Source organism: Microcaecilia unicolor, chromosome 9, assembly GCF_901765095.1.
Source record: "Microcaecilia unicolor chromosome 9, aMicUni1.1, whole genome shotgun sequence".
In the NCBI taxonomy this organism is placed as follows: Eukaryota; Metazoa; Chordata; class Amphibia; order Gymnophiona; family Siphonopidae; genus Microcaecilia; species Microcaecilia unicolor.
In genome coordinates, this window is record NC_044039.1 from 61,966,146 (window position 1) to 61,985,237 (window position 19,092).

Here is a 19,092-nt window from a genome sequence, read left to right on the forward strand (position 1 = left end):
CTCGGGGGCTCTGATCATGGAGCGGTACCAAACATAGGCGCTAACATCCTCTAGTGCTGCTTCTGGTCATCGGCCCATAAGAGTCTTTGGGAATATATGTCACTCAGATAACTGCTGCATTTTCTTTCTCTAGCTGTGCATGAGTTCTTATCACGATTAGGTAGGCCTGCTCCTCCCCGCTACTGAGCAGCAATTGAGAACTCTTCCATGGAGGTACTGGTGTTTTTTGAGCTTCAAGACTTAGTATATTTTAGCCACTGAGTATTTCTGCAGGAACGTCCTGCAGCAGTCAGAGAGAGTCTCTGCAGAAAACTTGAAAGTTGCAGATAGGTGAATGGAGAGCACTAGAATCATGCACACAGCAGCCAGAAGAGTTTAAGAACTATAGTTCCTTGCCATCAACAGCAGATGAATCCTAGACGCCCAGCCCCCCTCTGCCTTCAGTATATCTCTATCTCCCAGCAGATGTGGACCTTGCTTTCTCAGCTCCTGGAATTCTGCCTGGGGTGGCTTCTGTGCTTTGCCAGTAGAGCGGGGGGTGTTGTGTCTGGTGGTGCCCACTTTAAAGGCATACTTGATTTTCCCTGTCCCTGTTTTACCCCATTCCCCCTCCTCCTGGAGTTCCTCTGTGGCTGCCTGCCTCTAACTTTCCTCACAGTAAAAAAAAAAAAAAAGAGAGAGAGAGAGGCTTTCTCCTGAGCTCCTGGTTCAGTGCAGCTTGACCGCAGCTCGTTTGACTCGGTCTTCTGAGGTGAGAGTGGTGCCCAGCTCCTCCGGGGAGGTTCCCGCTGACAGAGCTCTGTGCGGGGTAAGTTTTGGCGTGAAGGCACCATTTTGTTTTCTGTATCTGATGGCTGCTGAAGGGGTTAAGCGCTGCTCCCACTGTAAGAAACGGAGATCAGCAGCGGGGCTTTGCAGCACATGCTGCCTAGATGCTAATGCTGGCACGAGCATGGCAGGTGGTGTTTCTTCCCGCCCGATGGAGGTGGCAGCGGCCTCCATCATGGAGGCGCCGCGTGACTCGACCCTCTCAGTTGCGGATGGGGATGCCTCGTTTCGAGGTTTCTAGAGGAGCTATTGCTTCCGCTTCCCCCAATGTGGGGGCAGATGTACAGGGTGAGTTTTTCTCCCCTGAATTTGTGCTGCTGATGCATAAGGCTTTTATGTTAAAAAGAGCACTGCCTGAGGCTCCTGACAATTCCTTTCGGACTAGGTTGCCTCCAGTTCTTGATAGCCCAGCATCTGCTGGAGACTTTATTTCTTCCCCCGAGCTTAAATCTACTCCCTCCCAGTCCCGTCTTATCTTATCTAATTTATCTAGGAATCTTCATGGTATTGACCCTTCATCTCTATCCTCCCATGTTTCAAACCTCCTCTCGACTGTGGCATCATCCACGTCTGTCAACGAGGCTGTTTCTTCTTACAACAATATTCTATCATCTGCCTTAGACACTCTTGCACCTTTGATGACCCGCCCTATAAGGCGTACAAAACCCCAACCTTGGCTGACTTCTAATATCCGCTACCTACGTTCCTGTACCCACTCCGCCGAACACCTCTGGCAGAAATCTCGAGCCCTTTCTGATTCCTTACACTTTAAGTTCATGCTGACCTCCTTCCAATCTGCTCTTTTACGCGCCAAACAGGATTATTATACCCAACTGACTAACTCTCTTGGCTCTAACCCTTGACTTCTCTTCACCACATTGAACTCTCTCCTCAAGGTGCCCCCTCCCCCAACTCCCCCTTCATTATCTCCTCAGATCCTTGCTGAATTCTTTCACGACAAGGTTCAAAAGATAAACCTTGCATTCTCTACCTCGCCACCTCTTCCTCCACTAGTCCGTTCCCCTCTCTCTCCTTCCCCTCATTCCCTTTCCTCCTTTCCTGAAGTTACTATTGAGGAAACTACACTTCTTCTTTCTTCCTCAAAATGTACCACCTGTTCCTCTGATCCCATTCCCACCCACCTTCTTAATGCCATCTCCTGCTCTTATTCCTTTTGTCTGTCACATTCTCAACCTCTCACTTTCCACTGCGACTGTCCCTTCTGCCTTCAAACATGCTGTGGTCACACCTCTCCTTAAGAAGCCTTCACCCGACCCTACTTGTCCGTCTAATTACCGACCCATCTCCCTCCTTCCCTTTCTCTCCAAATTACTTGAGCGTGCTGTTCACCGCCGCTGCCTTGATTTTCTCTCGTCACATGCTATTCTTGACCCACTACAATCTGGTTTTCGCCCTCTCCACTCAACCGAAACTGCACTTACTAAAGTCTCCAATGACCTATTACTGGCGAAATCCAGAGGTCAATATTCCATCCTCATTCTTCTTGATCTTTCCGCTGCTTTTGACACTGTCGATCACAGCATAATTCTCGATACCCTGTCCTCACTTGGATTCCAGGGCTCTGTCCTTTCCTGGTTCTCTTCCTACCTCTCCCTCCGCACCTTTAGTGTTCACTCTGGTGGATCCTCTTCTACTTCAATCCCTCTGCCTGTCGGCATACCTCAGGGTTCTGTTCTTGGTCCCCTGCTCTTTTCTATCTACACTTCTTCCCTTGGTTCATTAATCTCATCCCATGGCTTTTCCTACCATCTCTATGCTGATGACTCCCAAATCTACCTTTCTACCCCTGATATCTCACCTTGCATCCAAACCAAAGTTTCAGCGTGCTTGTCTGACATTGCTGTCTGGATGTCTCAACGCCACCTGAAATTAAATATGACCAAAACCAAGCTTCTCATTTTCCTCCCTAAACCCACCTCCCCGCTCCCCCCGTTTTCTATTTCTGTTGATGGCACTCTCATTCTCCCTGTCTCCTCAGCTTGAAACCTTCGGGTTATCTTTGACTCTTCTCTCTCCTTCTCTGCTCATATCCAGCAGACCACCAAGACCTGTCGTTTCTTTCTTTACAACATCCGTAAAATCCGCCCCTTTCTTTCTGAGCACTCTACCAAAACCCTCATCCACACCCTTGTCACCTGTCGTTTGGACTACTGCAATCTGCTTCTTGTTGGCCTCCCACTTAGTCACCTCTCCCCTCTCCAATCGGTTCAAAACTCTGCTGCCCGTCTCATCTTCCGCCAGGGTCGCTTTACTCATAGTACCCCTCTCCTCAAGTCGCTTCACTGGCTCCCTATCCGTTTTCGCATCCTGTTCAAACTTCTTCTACTAACCTATAAATGTACTCACTCTGCTGCTCCCCAGCATCTCTCCACACTCGTCCTTCCCTAAACCTCTTCCTGTGCACTCCGTTCCCTGGATAAATCCTTCTTATTTGTTCCCTTCTCCACTACTGCCAACTCCAGACTTCGCTCCTTCTGTCTTGCTGCGCCCTATGCCTGAAATAGACTTCCTGAGCCCCTACGTCTTGCCCCATCCTTGACCATCTTTAAATCTAGATTGAAAGTCCACCTCTTTAACGTTGCTTTTGACTCGTAACCACTTGTATCCACTCGCCTCCACCTACCCTCCTCTCCTCTTTCCTCTACACATTAATTGATTTGTTTGCTTTATTTTTTTGTCTACTAGATTGTAAGCTCTTTGAGCAGGGACTGTCTTTCTTCTATGTTTGTGCAGCGCTGCTACGCTTTGTAGCGCTATAGAAATGCTAAATAGTAGTAGTAGTAGCTTTTGGCTGACGTTAAGTGTAGACGAGTGAATACCCCGTCTGAAGGGGACTCTTCACTCTGTTCTCCCCCGTGGTCTAGTTTCGGGGAGTCTGAGGGGTCTGGCAGGCCCTCACGGACTGATGATCCAGAAGAGGGTGGCTGCTTGCCACAGGAGTTGGATGACCCTAAAGCGGTTCGGATTTTCCACTGCAACGAGCTGCCAGCTCTCATTTCTGATGCCTTACAGACCCTTTGTATTGAAGAGCCTGACGAGGGCGCTTCCGCTTCTATTAATCCTAGGATGGCTAGTACTAAGAAGCCTTCTCGGGCTTTTCCTGTGCATGCTTCCATCCAAGAGCTTATTTCAGCTCAATGGTCTGACCCTAATGGTCCCTTGAAGGTGGCCAGGGCTATGTGTCACCTTTACCCTTTGAGTGAAAGTCAGTTGGCCCTCTTTGGGATGCCTAAAGTGGATGTGTTTGTCATGGCTGTGACTAAAAAGACTACTCTCCCGGTGGAGGGAGGGGTTGCTTTGAAACATATATAGGACCGGCGGCTGGAATCCGCACTGAAGCGGTTCTTTGAAATCTCGGGCCTTTCCTTATGGGCGGCTATTTGCAGTTCCTATGTAGCCCGGGCCTGCCTTTCCTGGTTGCAGCAGGTGGTTGAGCAGCCCGCCGATGGAGCGGGTTCCCTTGCTGAGGTCGGCCCGCGTATGGAGTCTGCCCTGTCTTTTTTGGCTGATGCCCTTTATGATCTGGCCAGAGCTTCGGCTAAGCAGATGTCGGTGGCGGTTGCTGCCCGCCGCCTTCTTTGGCTCCGGCATTGGGCGGCTGACATGACCTCTAAACAAAGGCTGGTGAGGTTACCCTTTCGGGGCCTTCTTTTATTTGGGGAGGATTTGGAGAAGATTGTTAAGGACCTAGGGGACTCTTGTCCCAACGGTTGCCTGAGGATAGGCCGAGGCCTTCTTCCAAAAGTCCTCCTTTTGCCTCCTCTCCCAGGCCACGTTTTCGGGAAGCTCGCAGGTATCGCCCGGGGTGCTCTGCAGGGTTTGGTCAACGTACCCGTTTCTAGCAGAAGAACTCCTTTCGTTCGGACAAACACGCGGCAGCATCCGGGCAACGTCCAGGAGTTCAGGGGCGTCCTCCACAATGATGGGGCGCCGGTCCATTCGTCGGTTCCCACAGTAGGGAGTGGTCTCTCCCTCTTTCTCAAGGAGTGGACCAACATTACTTCGGATCAGTGGGTCCTGGACCTGATCAGAGAAGGTTACCGACTAGAATTTGCTGCCCCAGTGGGAGACACATTTTTGGAGTCCCGATGCGGCACTGCTGTCAAGCGGGCGGCGGTAAACGAGATCTTGCAGGTGTTGCTGAAGCTCGGAGCGGTGGTTCCGGTTCCTCCCGCTGAACGTGGCTGCAGTCGCTACTCCATCTATTTTGTGGTTCCTCGAAAAGGCGGGTCGTTCAGACCTATCCTCGACTTACGCAGAGTCAACGAGGCCTTAGGAGTGCGACACTTCCGCATGGAAACCCTGCGCTCCGTCATTGTGGCGGTACAGCCAGGAGAGTTTCTCAGGTCTCTGGACCTCAAGGAAGCGTACGTGCATATCCCCATCTGGCTGCCACATCAGCGATTTCTCCGGTTTGTGGTATTGAACCAACATTTCCAGTTTCGCGCCTTGCCTTTCGGCCTGGCTACTGCCCCTCAGACTTTTTCCAAGGTGATGGTAGTGGTGGCTGCCTTTCTTAGGCGAGAGGGTATCAGAGTTCACCCTTAGCTCGACGACTGGCTCATCAGAGCGGATTTGGCAGACGAAAGTCGACTTGCCACTGCCAGAGTTGTTACAGTTCTTCAGACTCTGGGCTGGGTAGTCAATGTGCCCAAATGTCACCTGACCCCCTCTCAGTCTGTCGAGTATTTGAGGGTCCGGTTCGACACGGCTTTGGGGTTCTTTTTTCTTCCCGACAGCAGGCGGCTCAAGCTTCAGAATCAGGTCCGCCTGCTCCTGCGGATGCCTTGCCCTCGAGCTTGGGCCTTTGTTCAGTTCCTGGGATCAATGATGGCCACCATAGAGGTGGTTCCCTGGGCGAGAGCTCACATGAGGCCGCTGCAGCTTGCTCTGCTTCAGCAATGGCCTCCGATTTCCCAGGAATACCAACGCAGACTAAGGTGGCTTCCTGCGGCCCAGCAGTATGGATTGGTAGCTTTCCGACAGCATGCTGCAGCAGGGGATGCCACTGGCTCTTTCTTTTTGGTGTCTGGTGATAACGGATGCCGTGTCGGGCTGGGGAGCTCATTGCAATGGACGCTATGCTCGGGGTCTGAGGTCCACCGCGGAAGCGGGGTGGTCCATCAATTGCTTGAAACTGAGAGCGATATTCCAGGCTCTTCTGGCCTTCCACAAGACGCTGAAGGGTCTTCCTGTCCGAGTTCTGTCGGACAACACGACAGCAGTGGCCTACATCAATCATCAGGGCGGCACTCGGTGCAGGGCCCTGGCTACGGAGGCGTCTCAGATCTGCGACTGGGCCGAGTGCCACCTAGAGCTGCTGTCCGCGGTTCACATAGCAGGTCAGAGCAACGTACAAGCCGATTTCCTCAGCAGACATCAAATCGACCCGGCGGAATGGGAACTGGCAGAAGTTTTTCTTCAGATTTGTGCCAAATGGGGGACTCCAGGCTTGAACCTCATGATGTCAAGCGTAAACGCCAAAGTCCCTCGCTTTTTCAGCAAAAGGAGAGATCCTCGCTCGGCGGGGTTGGATGCTGTGGCTCAACCTTGGCTCTCGGGCCTCCTGTTTGTGTTTCCTCCTTGGCCCTTGATAGGGCGAGTACTACTTCCGATTCGCCTGCACCGAGGATTGGTGATTCTCTTCACCCCGGATTGGCCAAGGCGTCCGTGGTATGCGGATCTCCGGCGGATGCTGGTGGACGCGCCTCTTCCTTTGCCTCTGGTTCCGAACTTGTTAGTTCAGGGTCCGGTGACTATGGAAGATCCTTGCCATTTTGGTCTTGCGGCCTGGCTCTTGAGAGAACGCAATTGAGGGACAAGGGCTATTCTAATAAGGTTATTGCCACGCTCTTGCGGGCTCGCCCGCGGTCTACCTCTGCGACTTATGCTCGGATCTGGCGCACTTTTGAGGCATGGTGTACTCCAAAGTCTATCTCGCCGACTCTGGCGACAGTCTCGCTTTTGCTGGACTTTTTGCAGGACGGGCTACAAAAGGGCCTGGCCTACAATTCTCTTTGAGTTCAAGTGGCAGCGTTGGCCTGTTTCCGGGGGAAAGTCTCCGGCTTGTCCCTTGCTACACATCCGGATATTGTCCGATTTGCGGTCGCCCTTTCCGGCTTGGAACCTGGGGCTCGTGTTGAAGGCGCTCTAGCGATCTCCGTTTGAGCCTCTTAAATGGGCTTCTGAGAAGGATGTGACTCTCAAGACAGTTTTTTTTAGTGGCAATGACGTCAGCAAGAAGAGTGTCTGAGCTTCAGACTCTTTCCTGTCGGGATCCTTTTCTACAGTTCTCGGAATCTGGGGTAACTGTTCATACGGTGCCTTCCCTTCTGCCTAAGGTGGTTTCAGCTTTTCACCTGAACCAGCCCATTTTTCTTCCTTCCTTTTGTAAGGAGGAGTTTCCGGACTCCTTTGGGCAATCGCGCCTTTTGGATGTCCGCAGGGCTCTGTGGCAGTATCTGCAAATGTCAAATGAGTTTAGGAATTCTGGTCATTTATTTGGCAGGTCCCCGACGGGGGCTTCCGGCGTCGAAGGCCACTATAGCCCGCTGGCTTAAGGAACTCATTTTTTCTGCTTATCTGCTTTCAGGGCGGTCGCCGCCTGAAGCGTTTAAAGCACACTCTACGAGGGCAATGTCCTCTTTGTGGGCTGAAACGGGTGTCTTTTCTCTTCAAGAGATCTGTCGTGCGGCTACCTGGGCTTCTCGGCTCTTGTTTGTGCGGCATTACAGGCTGAATGTGGCAGTGCGGCAGGATGTGCATTTTGGAGCGCAAGTGCTTGCTCGCGGAGTTGCCTTTTCCCACCCTACTTAGGGAGTGCTTTGGTACATCCCATCAGTTAATGGATTCATCTGCTGTTGATGACAAGGAAGGGAATTAGATTCTTACCTTGATAATTTTCTTTCCTTTAGTCAGAGCAGATGAATCCATGATCCCTCCCTGTCTGACTTTAGTTTTTGTACAGATGTTGCATACAGACATTGTGCCTCATTAGGAGTACTTGAAGACAAGCTATCAGAGTTACTACATGCTGTTTTTATTGCAGGAGGTTGATAAGGTCCCTCCTTTGTTTGGTTATTGCTCCGGTTCAGGGGCGTTTGTTCTCTGTGAGGAAAGTTTGTTATTTTGCCTTTCTTAATCACTCTGCTTTGGAAATTTCATATACTGAAGGCAGAGGGGGCTGGGCATCCAGGAACACCATGTGCTTTCAGTGTTCTCTATCTCTACCTGCTGGTAGGCGGATACAACCCATCAGTTAATGGATTCATCTGCTGTGACTAAAGGAAAGAAAATTATCAAGGTAAGAACCTAATTTTCCTATACTCAGTATTACCCAAATTCTATAAATGGGTTATCAAAAGACTGTTGGGCTCTAACAGACCTTTAGAAATAAGAACATAGAAGGACCATGGTTGGACTAAAAATTCTTCATACAGAGTATCAGTATCCATAATTGGCTATATTTTTTTCTTTTTGTTTTACTAGTTGTCTTCCAAAAGCCACTGAACAATGGGAACAGATTTTACAAGACCATCCATTGGATCTGTTGGCTTTGAAGTTTGTCCATGACACATACTTTTACCTGGGCTTTAGTGCACAGATGAGAGACTCTGTGGCTCGAGTTCTTCCCTATTGGAAACCATCTGTTCCTTTCAGCAAGTATGTGCAAGTCCAGTTTAACTTTTTCCTCTTCTCTGGAGTTCTTTTAGTCATAATTCAGCTAGACATGAAAGTGAATTGTACTTTGTTTTCTGTATAAAATCATTTGATTCTCAGATGACAAGCAGAACATTGTTTCTCACATATGGGTGACGTCATCTATGGAGCCCCGATGCGGATGCTACCCAGTGTTCTATAGCTTTTAAGAACTCTTCTATAACATCGCCCATATGTGAGAATACGTATCGTCCTGGCCTCAGAGAACATTTGTTACAGGTGAGTAACTTTGTTTTTCCCTCTAATCACAAAATGACATTTTAATTGTTGTCATGGGGGCGACATCTCTGGTGTAGTTTAGCCACTTCCTAGTAAAGACCATTCTGAAGCGCAAGCCCCTTTGCCAGCAACACAGTTCTTTTTATTTTGAGTTCCACAAAGCAAAATACAGCTTTAGCTTAGGCGTCCTGATTAACTCTGCAGTACTCCTGTGTCTTCCATACTCTACCACATACTGGAACTTTTCTGTGACTGTCAACATACTGCAGCCATTTAAGCATTTGGGGAAACAGAGAGGAACGCCTTCTTCATCCCCTTCTGGACAACTGGATCATTCTCTCCTCTTCTTAGTTCCATTAAGCAGTTTTTTTTTTCACCTTTGCTATGGGCAAAACTTTCTTTCCAAGCAGGCCTATAGTCAAACTCACAAGAAAACTGCAGACTTGGCTTTTCTTACCCTTTTACCACAGGGCTGAGCTGCCTAAATAAACCACATAAACCTCTGCTTTGGTGCAAAAAGATCCTACTATATAAATAAAGAGTGACAGACATGCCGCACATGTGCAGAACAGCGCAGCAGTTCTGCGCATGTGCGGCACGTCACCTCCTACGCCTGCCCTCAAAAGCTGGAGTTAGTCACAGCACGTCAACTCCTACGCCCGCCCTCAAAAGCTGGAGTTTAGTCACACTAGGGCAGCCCATGCCAGCGCTCCTGACCGGCTGCTACTGCTGTGGACGATCATTGCCGGCGGGGACAGAGAGCTGCGGGTGACCGGCAAGCACCGGGCGGGGATCGTCTGACAACGGCTCCATGGCCGCCGCCGGCCCCCCTCCACCCGGGCCCTCTCCGTTGAACTTACAGCGCTTCACCTCCGAAAGCGCAGCAGACAGCGGCAGATCGCCTGCCTTCCTTCCCTCCCTGTGTCCCGCCCTCGCCAAGTTACGTCACACGAGGGCGGCACACACAGGGAGGGAAGGAAGTCTGAAGGGAGGTGATCTGCCGCTGTCTGCTGCGCTTTTGGAGGTGAGGCGCTGTGAGTTCAATGGAGAGGGCCGCCGGGTGACATTGCCGAAGGGTTAGAAGGTAAAGTTTGCCTATTTGCGGATGATACTAAGATCTGCAACAGAGTGGACACCCGGGAGGGAGTGGAAAACATGAAAAAGGATCTGAGGAAGCTAGAAGAATGGTCTAAGGTTTGGCAATTAAAATTCAATGCGAAGAAATGCAAAGTGATGCACTTAGGGAATAGAAACCCTCAGGAGATGTATGTGTTAGGCGGGGAGAATCTGATAGGTACGGACGGGGAAAGGGATCTTGGGGTGATAGTATCTGAGGATCTGAAGGCGACGAAACAGTGTGACAAGGCGGTGGCCGTAGCTAGAAGGTTGTTAGGCTGTATAGAGAGAGGTGTGACCAGCAGAAGAAAGGAGGTGTTGATGCCCCTGTATAAGTCGTTGGTGAGGCCCCACCTAGAGTATTGTGTTCAGTTTTGGAGGCCGTACCTTGCGAAGGATGTAAAAAGAATTGAAGCGGTGCAAAGAAAAGCTACGAGAATGGTAAGGGATTTGCGTTACAAGACGTATGAGGAGAGACTTGATGACCTGAACATGTACACTCTGGAAGAAAGGAGAAACGGGTGATATGATACAGACGTTCAAATATTTGAAAAGTATTAATCTGCAAACAAACCTTTTCCGGAGATGCCAATGGCGGTAGAACGAGAGGACATGAAATGAGATTGAAGGGGGGCAGATTCAAGAAAAATGTCAGGAAGTATTTTTTCACGGAGAGAGTAGTGGATGCTTGGAATGCCCTCCCGCGGGAGGTGGTGGAAATGAAAATGGTAACGAAATTCAAACACGCGTGGGATAAACATAAAGGAATCCTGTTCAGAAGGAATGGATCCTAAGGAGCTTAGCCGAGATTGGGTGGCAGAGCCAGCCGGTGGTTGGGAGGCGGGGATAGTGCTGGGCAGACTTATACGGTCTGTGCCCTGAAGAGGACAGGTACAAATCAAAGTAGGGTATACACAAAAAGTAGCACATATGAGATTGTCTTGTTGGGCAGACTGGATGGACCATGCAGGTCTTTTTCTGCCGTCATTTACTATGTTACTGGGTTACTATGAGAGGGCCGCCGGCGACCTCGGCGGTGGCAACGACCTCGGGGGAGGGAGACGCTCTGGAACTGGGAGGGAGGGAGGGAAGGGGCCTGAAACTGGGTGAGTGGGAGGGAGGTGCCTGGAACTCGGAGGGAAGGAGGGTGGGGCCTGGAACTGGGATGGAGGGGCCTGGAACCCGGAGGGAGGGAGGGGGAGCCTGGAACTCGGAGTCTCTCTCTCTCTCTCTCTCTCTCTCTCTCTCTCTCACACACACACACACTCCCAGGCACGTCGCTCACACATACTGTGAACTCATTGAAGTCCAACAATAACGCACCATACCCCATATATGTTACAGGAAGATATATGGGGGAGGGGGGCAGCCGACTCAAAAACTAGCCCTGCTTTGCTGCCTCAAACAACTCTCTCTCTCTCTCTCTCTCTCTCTCTCTCTCTCTCTCAACTCACTCTCACCCACTCTCTTCTCTCTCTTTCACACACACACACACACACACACACACACACTTTGTCTCTATCTCTCTCTGAACTCACTTTCACACTCTCTCTCTTTCACATAGACACACACACACACTCTCTCTCTCTGTCACACACACATACAGAGCGGGACAGCGACGCTGGGAATGGATCCCAGGCACGTCGCTCACACACGCCACACGTACTGTGAACTCATTGAAGTCCAACAATAACGCACCATACCCCATATAGGTTACAGGAAGATGTTTGGGGGAGGGGGGCAGGCGACTCAAAAACGAGCCCTGCTTTGCTGCCTCAAACAACAATGTCTCTCTCTCTTCTCTCTCTTTCACACAGACACACACACACTTTGTCTGTCTCTCTCTCACACACACACAGCGGGACAGCGACGCCGGGAATGTATCCCAGGCATGTCGCTCACACACACCACACATACCCCATATAGCCTACAGGAAGATGTATGGGGGAGGGGGGGCAGGCTACTCAAAAACGAGCCCTGCCTTGCTGCCTCAAACAACTGGCTAAGGTGCAAATGACCCTCTACTGTCACAGGGACTCCTAGAATCAAACTCTCTCTCTCTCACACACACACTGTCACTCTCTCTGTACCCCCAACATTTCCCCGCACCCTTTCAAGCACTACACATTACGTTCATCAAATTTAACATTATATGTCAAATAAAAAATATTGCCCGTTTTAATGGGCTTAACGGCTTGTTACAAAATAAAACATGTAAAACTTAGCTTCATTCCTGGTTCTCTTCTGTAGTATTAGGGCTGCACCTTTCAAACCCCTGCTCCCAGGCCTCGCCTACCTGCGGGACCTTAGGCCTCTCCACAGCTTCCTGTGGTAGCCTGTTTACTTCTGTTTAGCCATCTGTCAGGGAAGTCCTTCTCTCCTCCCCTCTCTCTCCCTCTATTGCCCAGACTTTTCTTATACTGAAGAGGAAGTTTCCAGAGAGGGGTCTGGGTAGCCATGCCCCTCTTGAGCCATACCTATTCCTCCTAGGCCTGTCCTTCTCTCAGCATTAAGGCCAGTGGGGATTTCCTAATCCCTTCCCACTTTAAGGCTCTCAGTCCAAGTTTTCTACCTCTCTCTCAAAGCTTTCCTACACCCTTGTGCAAGAGCACTGGGGGATGTTGCAGACCCCTTACTCTTAAGGTCGCTTTTACCAATGGGCAAAGCGGGCAGCTGCCCCAGGTCCCCTGCATATAGGTAAATTTGTCCTTGAGTCCGAGCATGTCTCTCTCCCTTCTCTGCCCTGTCCAAGTCCTGCATCTCTCTCTTCCTTCCACTGGCGATTAAGAAAGTCAATCTTCTATCCGTGTTGGGGACTCTTCTCAGACACATCCTGCCTACTCTGCTGCAACTTTCTGTTTTCCTACGTAGGCAGAACGTGTCTGAGAAGAGGCCCCGGCACTGGTAGAAGATTGACTTTCTTAATCGCCGGTGCTGGAGAAGTGTTGTATGGATTTTTGTTTACTGTCAATTGTGGCATTTAGGAAACAGTACTTGAAACTGATGTTCAAGACTGTGTATCTGAAGAAAATTGTTGTTCTCCGAGGACAAGCAGGCTGCTTGTTCTCACGACTGGGTGACGTCCGCGGCAGCCCCCACCAACCGGAAAAAAGCTTCGCGGGACGGTCGGCACGCAGGGCACGCCCACCGCGCATGCGCGGCCGTCTTCCCGCCCGTGCGCGACCGCTCCCGCCAGTTCCTTTTTTTCCGCGTCTGGAGAGAGTCGTGCCTCGCCGCTCTCTCTGATTCAGCCGCCGGATTTTCGATCGCGTTTACGCCGATCGTGCTTTTTCTTTGTTTAACTTCGTTTAGTTACCGTCCGGTTTCTTTTTGAAAAAAAAAAAAAAAAAAAGAAACCCTGCGCGTGTGGAGCACGCGCTCCCTTTTTCCCTCACTTCCAGCGGGGACGCTGCATTGCGGCCTAGTGGCCGCACGGTCGTTTTCCTTTTCGTGGTGTGATTTCAGCCACCATTGACGACTTTGACTTCGCCGACGCGATTTTTCCGTCGATGTCCTCGAAGGTCCCGAGTGGTTTTAAAAAGTGTGGTCGCTGCGGCCGGCCGATCTCGCAGACCGACACCCACGCTTGGTGCCTCCAGTGCCTCGGGCCGGAGCACAATATCAAGTCGTGTTCTCTGTGTCTCGGTCTCCGGAAACGGACTCAGGTTGCGAGGCAAGTTCTGCGGGACCGTCTTTTTGGAACTTGCGCCGGCCCCTCGACGTCGACCTCGAAGGCATCGGTATCGACGCCCGGCCCTTCGGTACCGGTATCGATGCCCGAGACATCGGCACCGATGGCAGCGACCCCAGGAGAACAGGTCCCGTCGGCCCGCCGGTCCTCCGGTGAGAGTGGGGGTGAGAGGCCGCGTGGGCAGTCGGCCCCGGTCACTCCCTCAGCTCGTGGGCCACGGGACCGAACCCTGTCTGACCCGGTACCTCGAGACCGAGGGGGATCGACCTCCTCCTCCTCCATGCCTTCCGGCGCCGGTGACGGGCATCGTAAGAAAGATAAGAAGCGTCGTCACCGGTCGCCCTCGGTGCATCCGGATATCGGAGAGGAGGCGACGCCGAAGCGTCATCGTCGAGAGGAGAGGTCTCCGTCGGTTGTGGAGGTACCGACGCGTCGGGGTTCCGGCACCTCGGTGCCGTCTCCTGGCCCCCAGCAGCGTCTGGCGCCGACACCCCTACCGACCCCACCGCCTTTCCCGGCAGCGGGCCTGGACGAGTGCCTCAGAGCCATCCTTCCGGGGATCCTGGAAGGGCTGATGCGCCAGGCTGTGCCGGCGCCGGGGGTGCTTGCGCCCTCGGCGCCGATGACTGTGGCGTCGGCGAGCTCTAGCCCGGCGCCGGGGCTGTCGACACCGCCGCCGCTTGCGGTGCCGGTCTCGACCGCCACGCAGGTGGAGTCCCCGTCGACGTCGATGGAGGGAGCTCCGTCCCCGCCGGCGCGGGAGTCCACCGCTCGACGACACCGAGACCTTGGTGCCTCGACGTCGAGCCGGGCCCGGTTCAGGACTCAGCTACATGAGCTTATGTCCGACACCGAGGATGAGGACTCGTGGGGGGAAGAGGAGGACCCTAGATATTTCTCCTCAGAGGAGTCTACGGGCCTTCCCTCGGACCCCACGCCTTCACCGGAGAGGAAACTCTCACCTCCCGAGAGTCTCTCCTTTGCCTCCTTTGTGCGGGATATGTCTATTAGCATTCCCTTCCCCGTGGTCTCTGTGGAAGAGCCGAGGGCCGAGATGCTCGAGGTCCTCGACTATCCATCACCACCTAGAGAGTCCTCCACGGTGCCGCTGCACAATGTCCTTAAGGAGACGCTGCTTCGGAACTGGGTGCGACCATTAACTAACCCCACCATTCCCAAGAAAGCAGAGTCCCAGTACAGGATCCACTCCGACCCAGAGCTAATGCGGCCACAATTGCCCCATGACTCAGCGGTCGTGGATTCTGCTCTCAAGAGGGCACGGAGTTCGAGGGATACCGCCTCGGCGCCCCCGGGGCGGGAGTCTCGCACTCTGGACTCGTTTGGGAGGAAGGCCTACCAATCCTCCATGCTCGTGACCCGCATCCAATCATACCTGCTCTATATGAGCATTCACATGCGGACCTATGTGCAACAACTGGCGGACCTGGTCGAGAAGCTCCCGCCGGAGCAGTCCAGGCCTTATCAGGAGGTGGTCAGGCAGCTGAAGGCGTGCAGAAAGTTCCTGTCCAGGGGTATCTATGACACCTGTGACGTGGCATCTCGTGCTGCGGCCCAAGGTATAGTGATGCGCAGGCTCTCATGGCTGCGTGCCTCTGACCTGGACAACCGCACCCAGCAGAGACTGGCCGACGTCCCTTGCCGGGGGGATAACATTTTTGGTGAGAAGGTCGAGCAGATGGTGGACCAACTGCATCAGCGGGAAACCGCTCTCGACAAGCTCTCCCACCGGGCGCCTTCAGCATCCACCTCCACAGGTGGACGTTTTTCCCGGGCCCGGCAGGCTGCACCCTATTCTTTTGCGAAGCGTAGGTACAACCAGCCGGCCCGAAGGCCTCGTCAGGCACAGGGACAGCCCCAGCGCGCTCGTTCTCGTCAACAGCGTGCGCCTAAGCAGCCCCCTGCGCCTCCACAGCAAAAGCCGGGGACGGGCTTTTGACTGGATCCACGGGAACATAGCCGCCCTACAAGTGTCCGTACCGGACGATCTGCCGGTCGGAGGGAGGTTAAAATTTTTTCACCAAAGGTGGCCTCTCATAACCTCCGACCAGTGGGTTCTCCAAATAGTGCGGTGCGGATACGCCCTGAATTTGGCCTCCCTGCCTCCAAATTGTCCTCCGGGAGCTCAGTCTTTCAGCTCCCATCACAAGCAGGTACTTGCAGAGGAACTCTCCGCCCTTCTCAGCGCCAATGCGGTCGAGCCCGTACCACCCGGGCAGGAAGGGCAGGGATTCTATTCCAGGTACTTCCTTGTGGAAAAGAAAACAGGGGGGATGCGTCCCATCCTAGACCTGAGAGGCCTGAACAAATTCCTGGTCAAAGAAAAGTTCAGGATGCTTTCCTTGGGCACCCTTCTGCCAATGATTCAGAAAAACGATTGGCTATGTTCCCTGGATTTAAAGGACGCATATACTCACATACCGATACTGCCAGCTCACAGACAGTATCTCAGATTCCGCCTGGGTGCACAGCACTTTCAGTATTGTGTGCTGCCCTTTGGGCTCGCCTCTGCCCCACGAGTGTTTACCAAGTGCCTCGTGGTGGTAGCGGCCTACCTACGCAAGCTGGGAGTGCACGTGTTCCCATATCTCGACGATTGGCTGGTCAAGAACACCTCGGAGGCAGGAGCCCTCCGGTCCATGCAGTGCACTATTCAGCTTCTGGAGCTGCTGGGGTTTGTGATAAATTACCCAAAGTCCCATCTCCAGCCAACCCAGTCTCTGGAATTCATAGGAGCTCTGCTGAATACCCAGACGGCTCAGGCCTACCTTCCCGAAGCGAGGGCCACCAATCTCCTGGCCCTGGTTTCGCAGACCAGAGCGTCTCAGCAGATCACAGCTCGGCAGATGTTGAGACTTCTGGGTCATATGGCCTCCACAGTTCATGTGACTCCCATGGCTCGTCTTCACATGAGATCTGCTCAATGGACCCTAGCTTCCCAGTGGTTCCAAGCCACCGGGAATCTAGAAGATGTCATCCGCCTCTCCACCAGTTGCCGCACTTCACTGCTCTGGTGGACCATCCGGACCAATTTGACACTGGGACGTCCATTTCAAATTCCACAGCCCACGAAAGTGTTGACGACGGATGCATCTCGCCTGGGGTGGGGAGCTCATGTCGATGGGCTTCACACCCAGGGTCTGTGGTCCCTCCAGGTAAAGGATCTGCAGATCAACCTCCTGGAGCTCCGAGCGATCTGGAACGCACTGAAGGCTTTCAGAGATCGGCTGTCCTGCCAAATTATCCAAATTCGGACAGACAATCAGGTTGCAATGTATTACGTCAACAAGCAGGGGGGCACCGGATCTCGCCCCCTGTGTCAGGAGGCCGTCGGGATGTGGCGTTGGGCGTGCCGGTTCGGCATGCTCCTCCAAGCCACGTACCTGGCAGGCGTAAACAACAGTCTGGCCGACAGACTGAGCAGAGTCATGCAACCGCACGAGTGGTCGCTCCACGCCAGAGTGGTACGCAAGATCTTCCGAGAGTGGGGCACCCCCTCGGTGGACCTTTTCGCCTCTCAGACCAACCACAAGCTGCCTCTGTTCTGTTCCAGACTTCAGGCACACGGCAGGCTAGCGTCGGACGCTTTTCTCCTCCATTGGGGGACCGGCCTCCTGTATGCTTATCCTCCCATACCTTTGGTGGGGAAGACCTTACTGAAGCTCAAGCAAGACCGCGGCACCATGATTCTGATAGCGCCCTTTTGGCCCCGTCAGATCTGGTTCCCTCTTCTTCTGGAGTTGTCCTCCGGGGAACCGTGGAGATTGGAGTGTTTTCCGACTCTCATCTCGCAGAACGACGGAGCGTTGCTGCACCCCAACCTTCAGTCCCTGGCTCTCACGGCCTGGATGTTGAGGGCGTAGTCTTCACTGCGTTGGGTCTGTCTGAGGGTGTCTCCCGGGTCTTGCTTGCCTCTAGGAAGGATTCCACTAAAAAGAGTTACTTTTTCAAGTGGAGGAGGTTTGTCGTGTGGTGTGAGAGCAAGGCCCTAGAACCTCGTTCTTGCCCTGCACAGAACCTGCTTGAATACCTTCTGCACTTATCAGAGTCTGGCCTCAAGACCAACTCAGTAAGGAATCACCTTAGTGCGATTAGTGCTTACCATTATCGTGTGGAAGGTAAAACCATCTCTGGAGAGCCTTTAGTCGTTCGATTCATGAGAGGCTTGCTTTTGTCAAAGCCCCCTATCAAGCCTCCTACTGTGTCATGGGATCTCAACGTCGTCCTCACCCAGCTGATGAAACCTCCTTTTGAGCCACTGAATACCTGCCATCTGAAGTACTTGACCTGGAAGGTCATTTTCTTGGTGGCAGTTACTTCCGCTCGTAGGGTCAGTGAGCTTCAAGCCCTAGTAGCTCATGCTCCATATACCAAATTTCATCACAACAGAGTAGTGCTCCGTACCCACCCAAAGTTCCTGCCGAAGGTGGTGTCGGAGTTCCATCTTAACCAGTCAATTGTCTTGCCAACATTCTTTCCCAGGCCGCATACCCGCCCTGCTGAACGTCAGTTGCACACATTGGACTGCAAGAGAGCATTGGCCTTCTACTTGGAGCGGACACAGCCCAACAGACAGTCCGCCCAATTGTTTATTTCTTTCGACCCTAACAGGCTAGGGGTCGCTGTCGGGAAACGCACCATCTCCAATTGGCTAGCAGATTGCATTTCCTTCACTTACGCCCAGGCTGGGCTGACTCTTGAGGGTCATGTCACGGCTCATAGTGTCAGAGCCATGGCAGCGTCGGTGGCCCACTTGAAGTCAGCCACTATTGAAGAGATCTGCAAGGCTGCAACGTGGTCATCTGTCCACACATTCACATCTCATTACTGCCTCCAGCAGGATACCCGACGCGACAGTCGGTTCGGGCAGTCGGTGCTGCAGAATCTGTTTGGTGTGTAAATCCAACTCCACCCTCCAGGACCCGAATTTATTCTGGTCAGGCTGCATTCTCAGTTAGTTGTTCTTCGTAGGTCAATTTCTGTTGTACCCTCGCCGTTGCGAGGTTCAATTGACCTGGGTTCTTGTTTTGAGTGAGCCTGAGAGCTAGGGATACCCCAGTCGTGAGAACAAGCAGCCTGCTTGTCCTCGGAGAAAGTGAATGATACATACCTGTAGCAGGTGTTCTCCGAGGACAGCAGGCTGATTGTTCTCACCTACCCTCCCTCCTCCCCTTTGGAGTTGTGTGTTTCATCTTTTGCTAGTCATTCAACTGGCGGGAGCGGTCGCGCACGGGCGGGAAGACGGCCGCGCATGTGCGGTGGGCGTGCCCTGCGTGCCGACCGTCCCGCGAAGCTTTTTTCCGGTTGGTGGGGGCTGCCGCGGACGTCACCCAGTCGTGAGAACAATCAGCCTGCTGTCCTCGGAGAACACCTGCTACAGGTATGTATCATTCACTTTATAGTTCCATCTAAAACTTAAGTCTTGCTATGTATTCCTTTTTAAGTTCTGTCTTATTGTTTCCATAGTTTCTAAACAAAAT

The 19,092-nt window shown here is 52.6% G+C and overlaps 1 protein-coding gene across 3 annotated transcripts in view; it reads left to right on the forward strand.

The window, feature by feature from the left end:
• Window positions 1–19,092, forward strand: part of TTC38 (tetratricopeptide repeat domain 38) — a 561,013-nt gene that overhangs the window by 165,809 nt on the left and 376,112 nt on the right. For all 3 annotated transcript variants that reach the window (XM_030214669.1, XM_030214670.1, XM_030214671.1), the window contains exon 5: window positions 8,338–8,511. In XM_030214669.1, coding sequence (XP_030070529.1) covers window positions 8,338–8,511 — 174 coding nt within the window. The remainder of the gene's footprint in view (window positions 1–8,337; window positions 8,512–19,092) is intronic.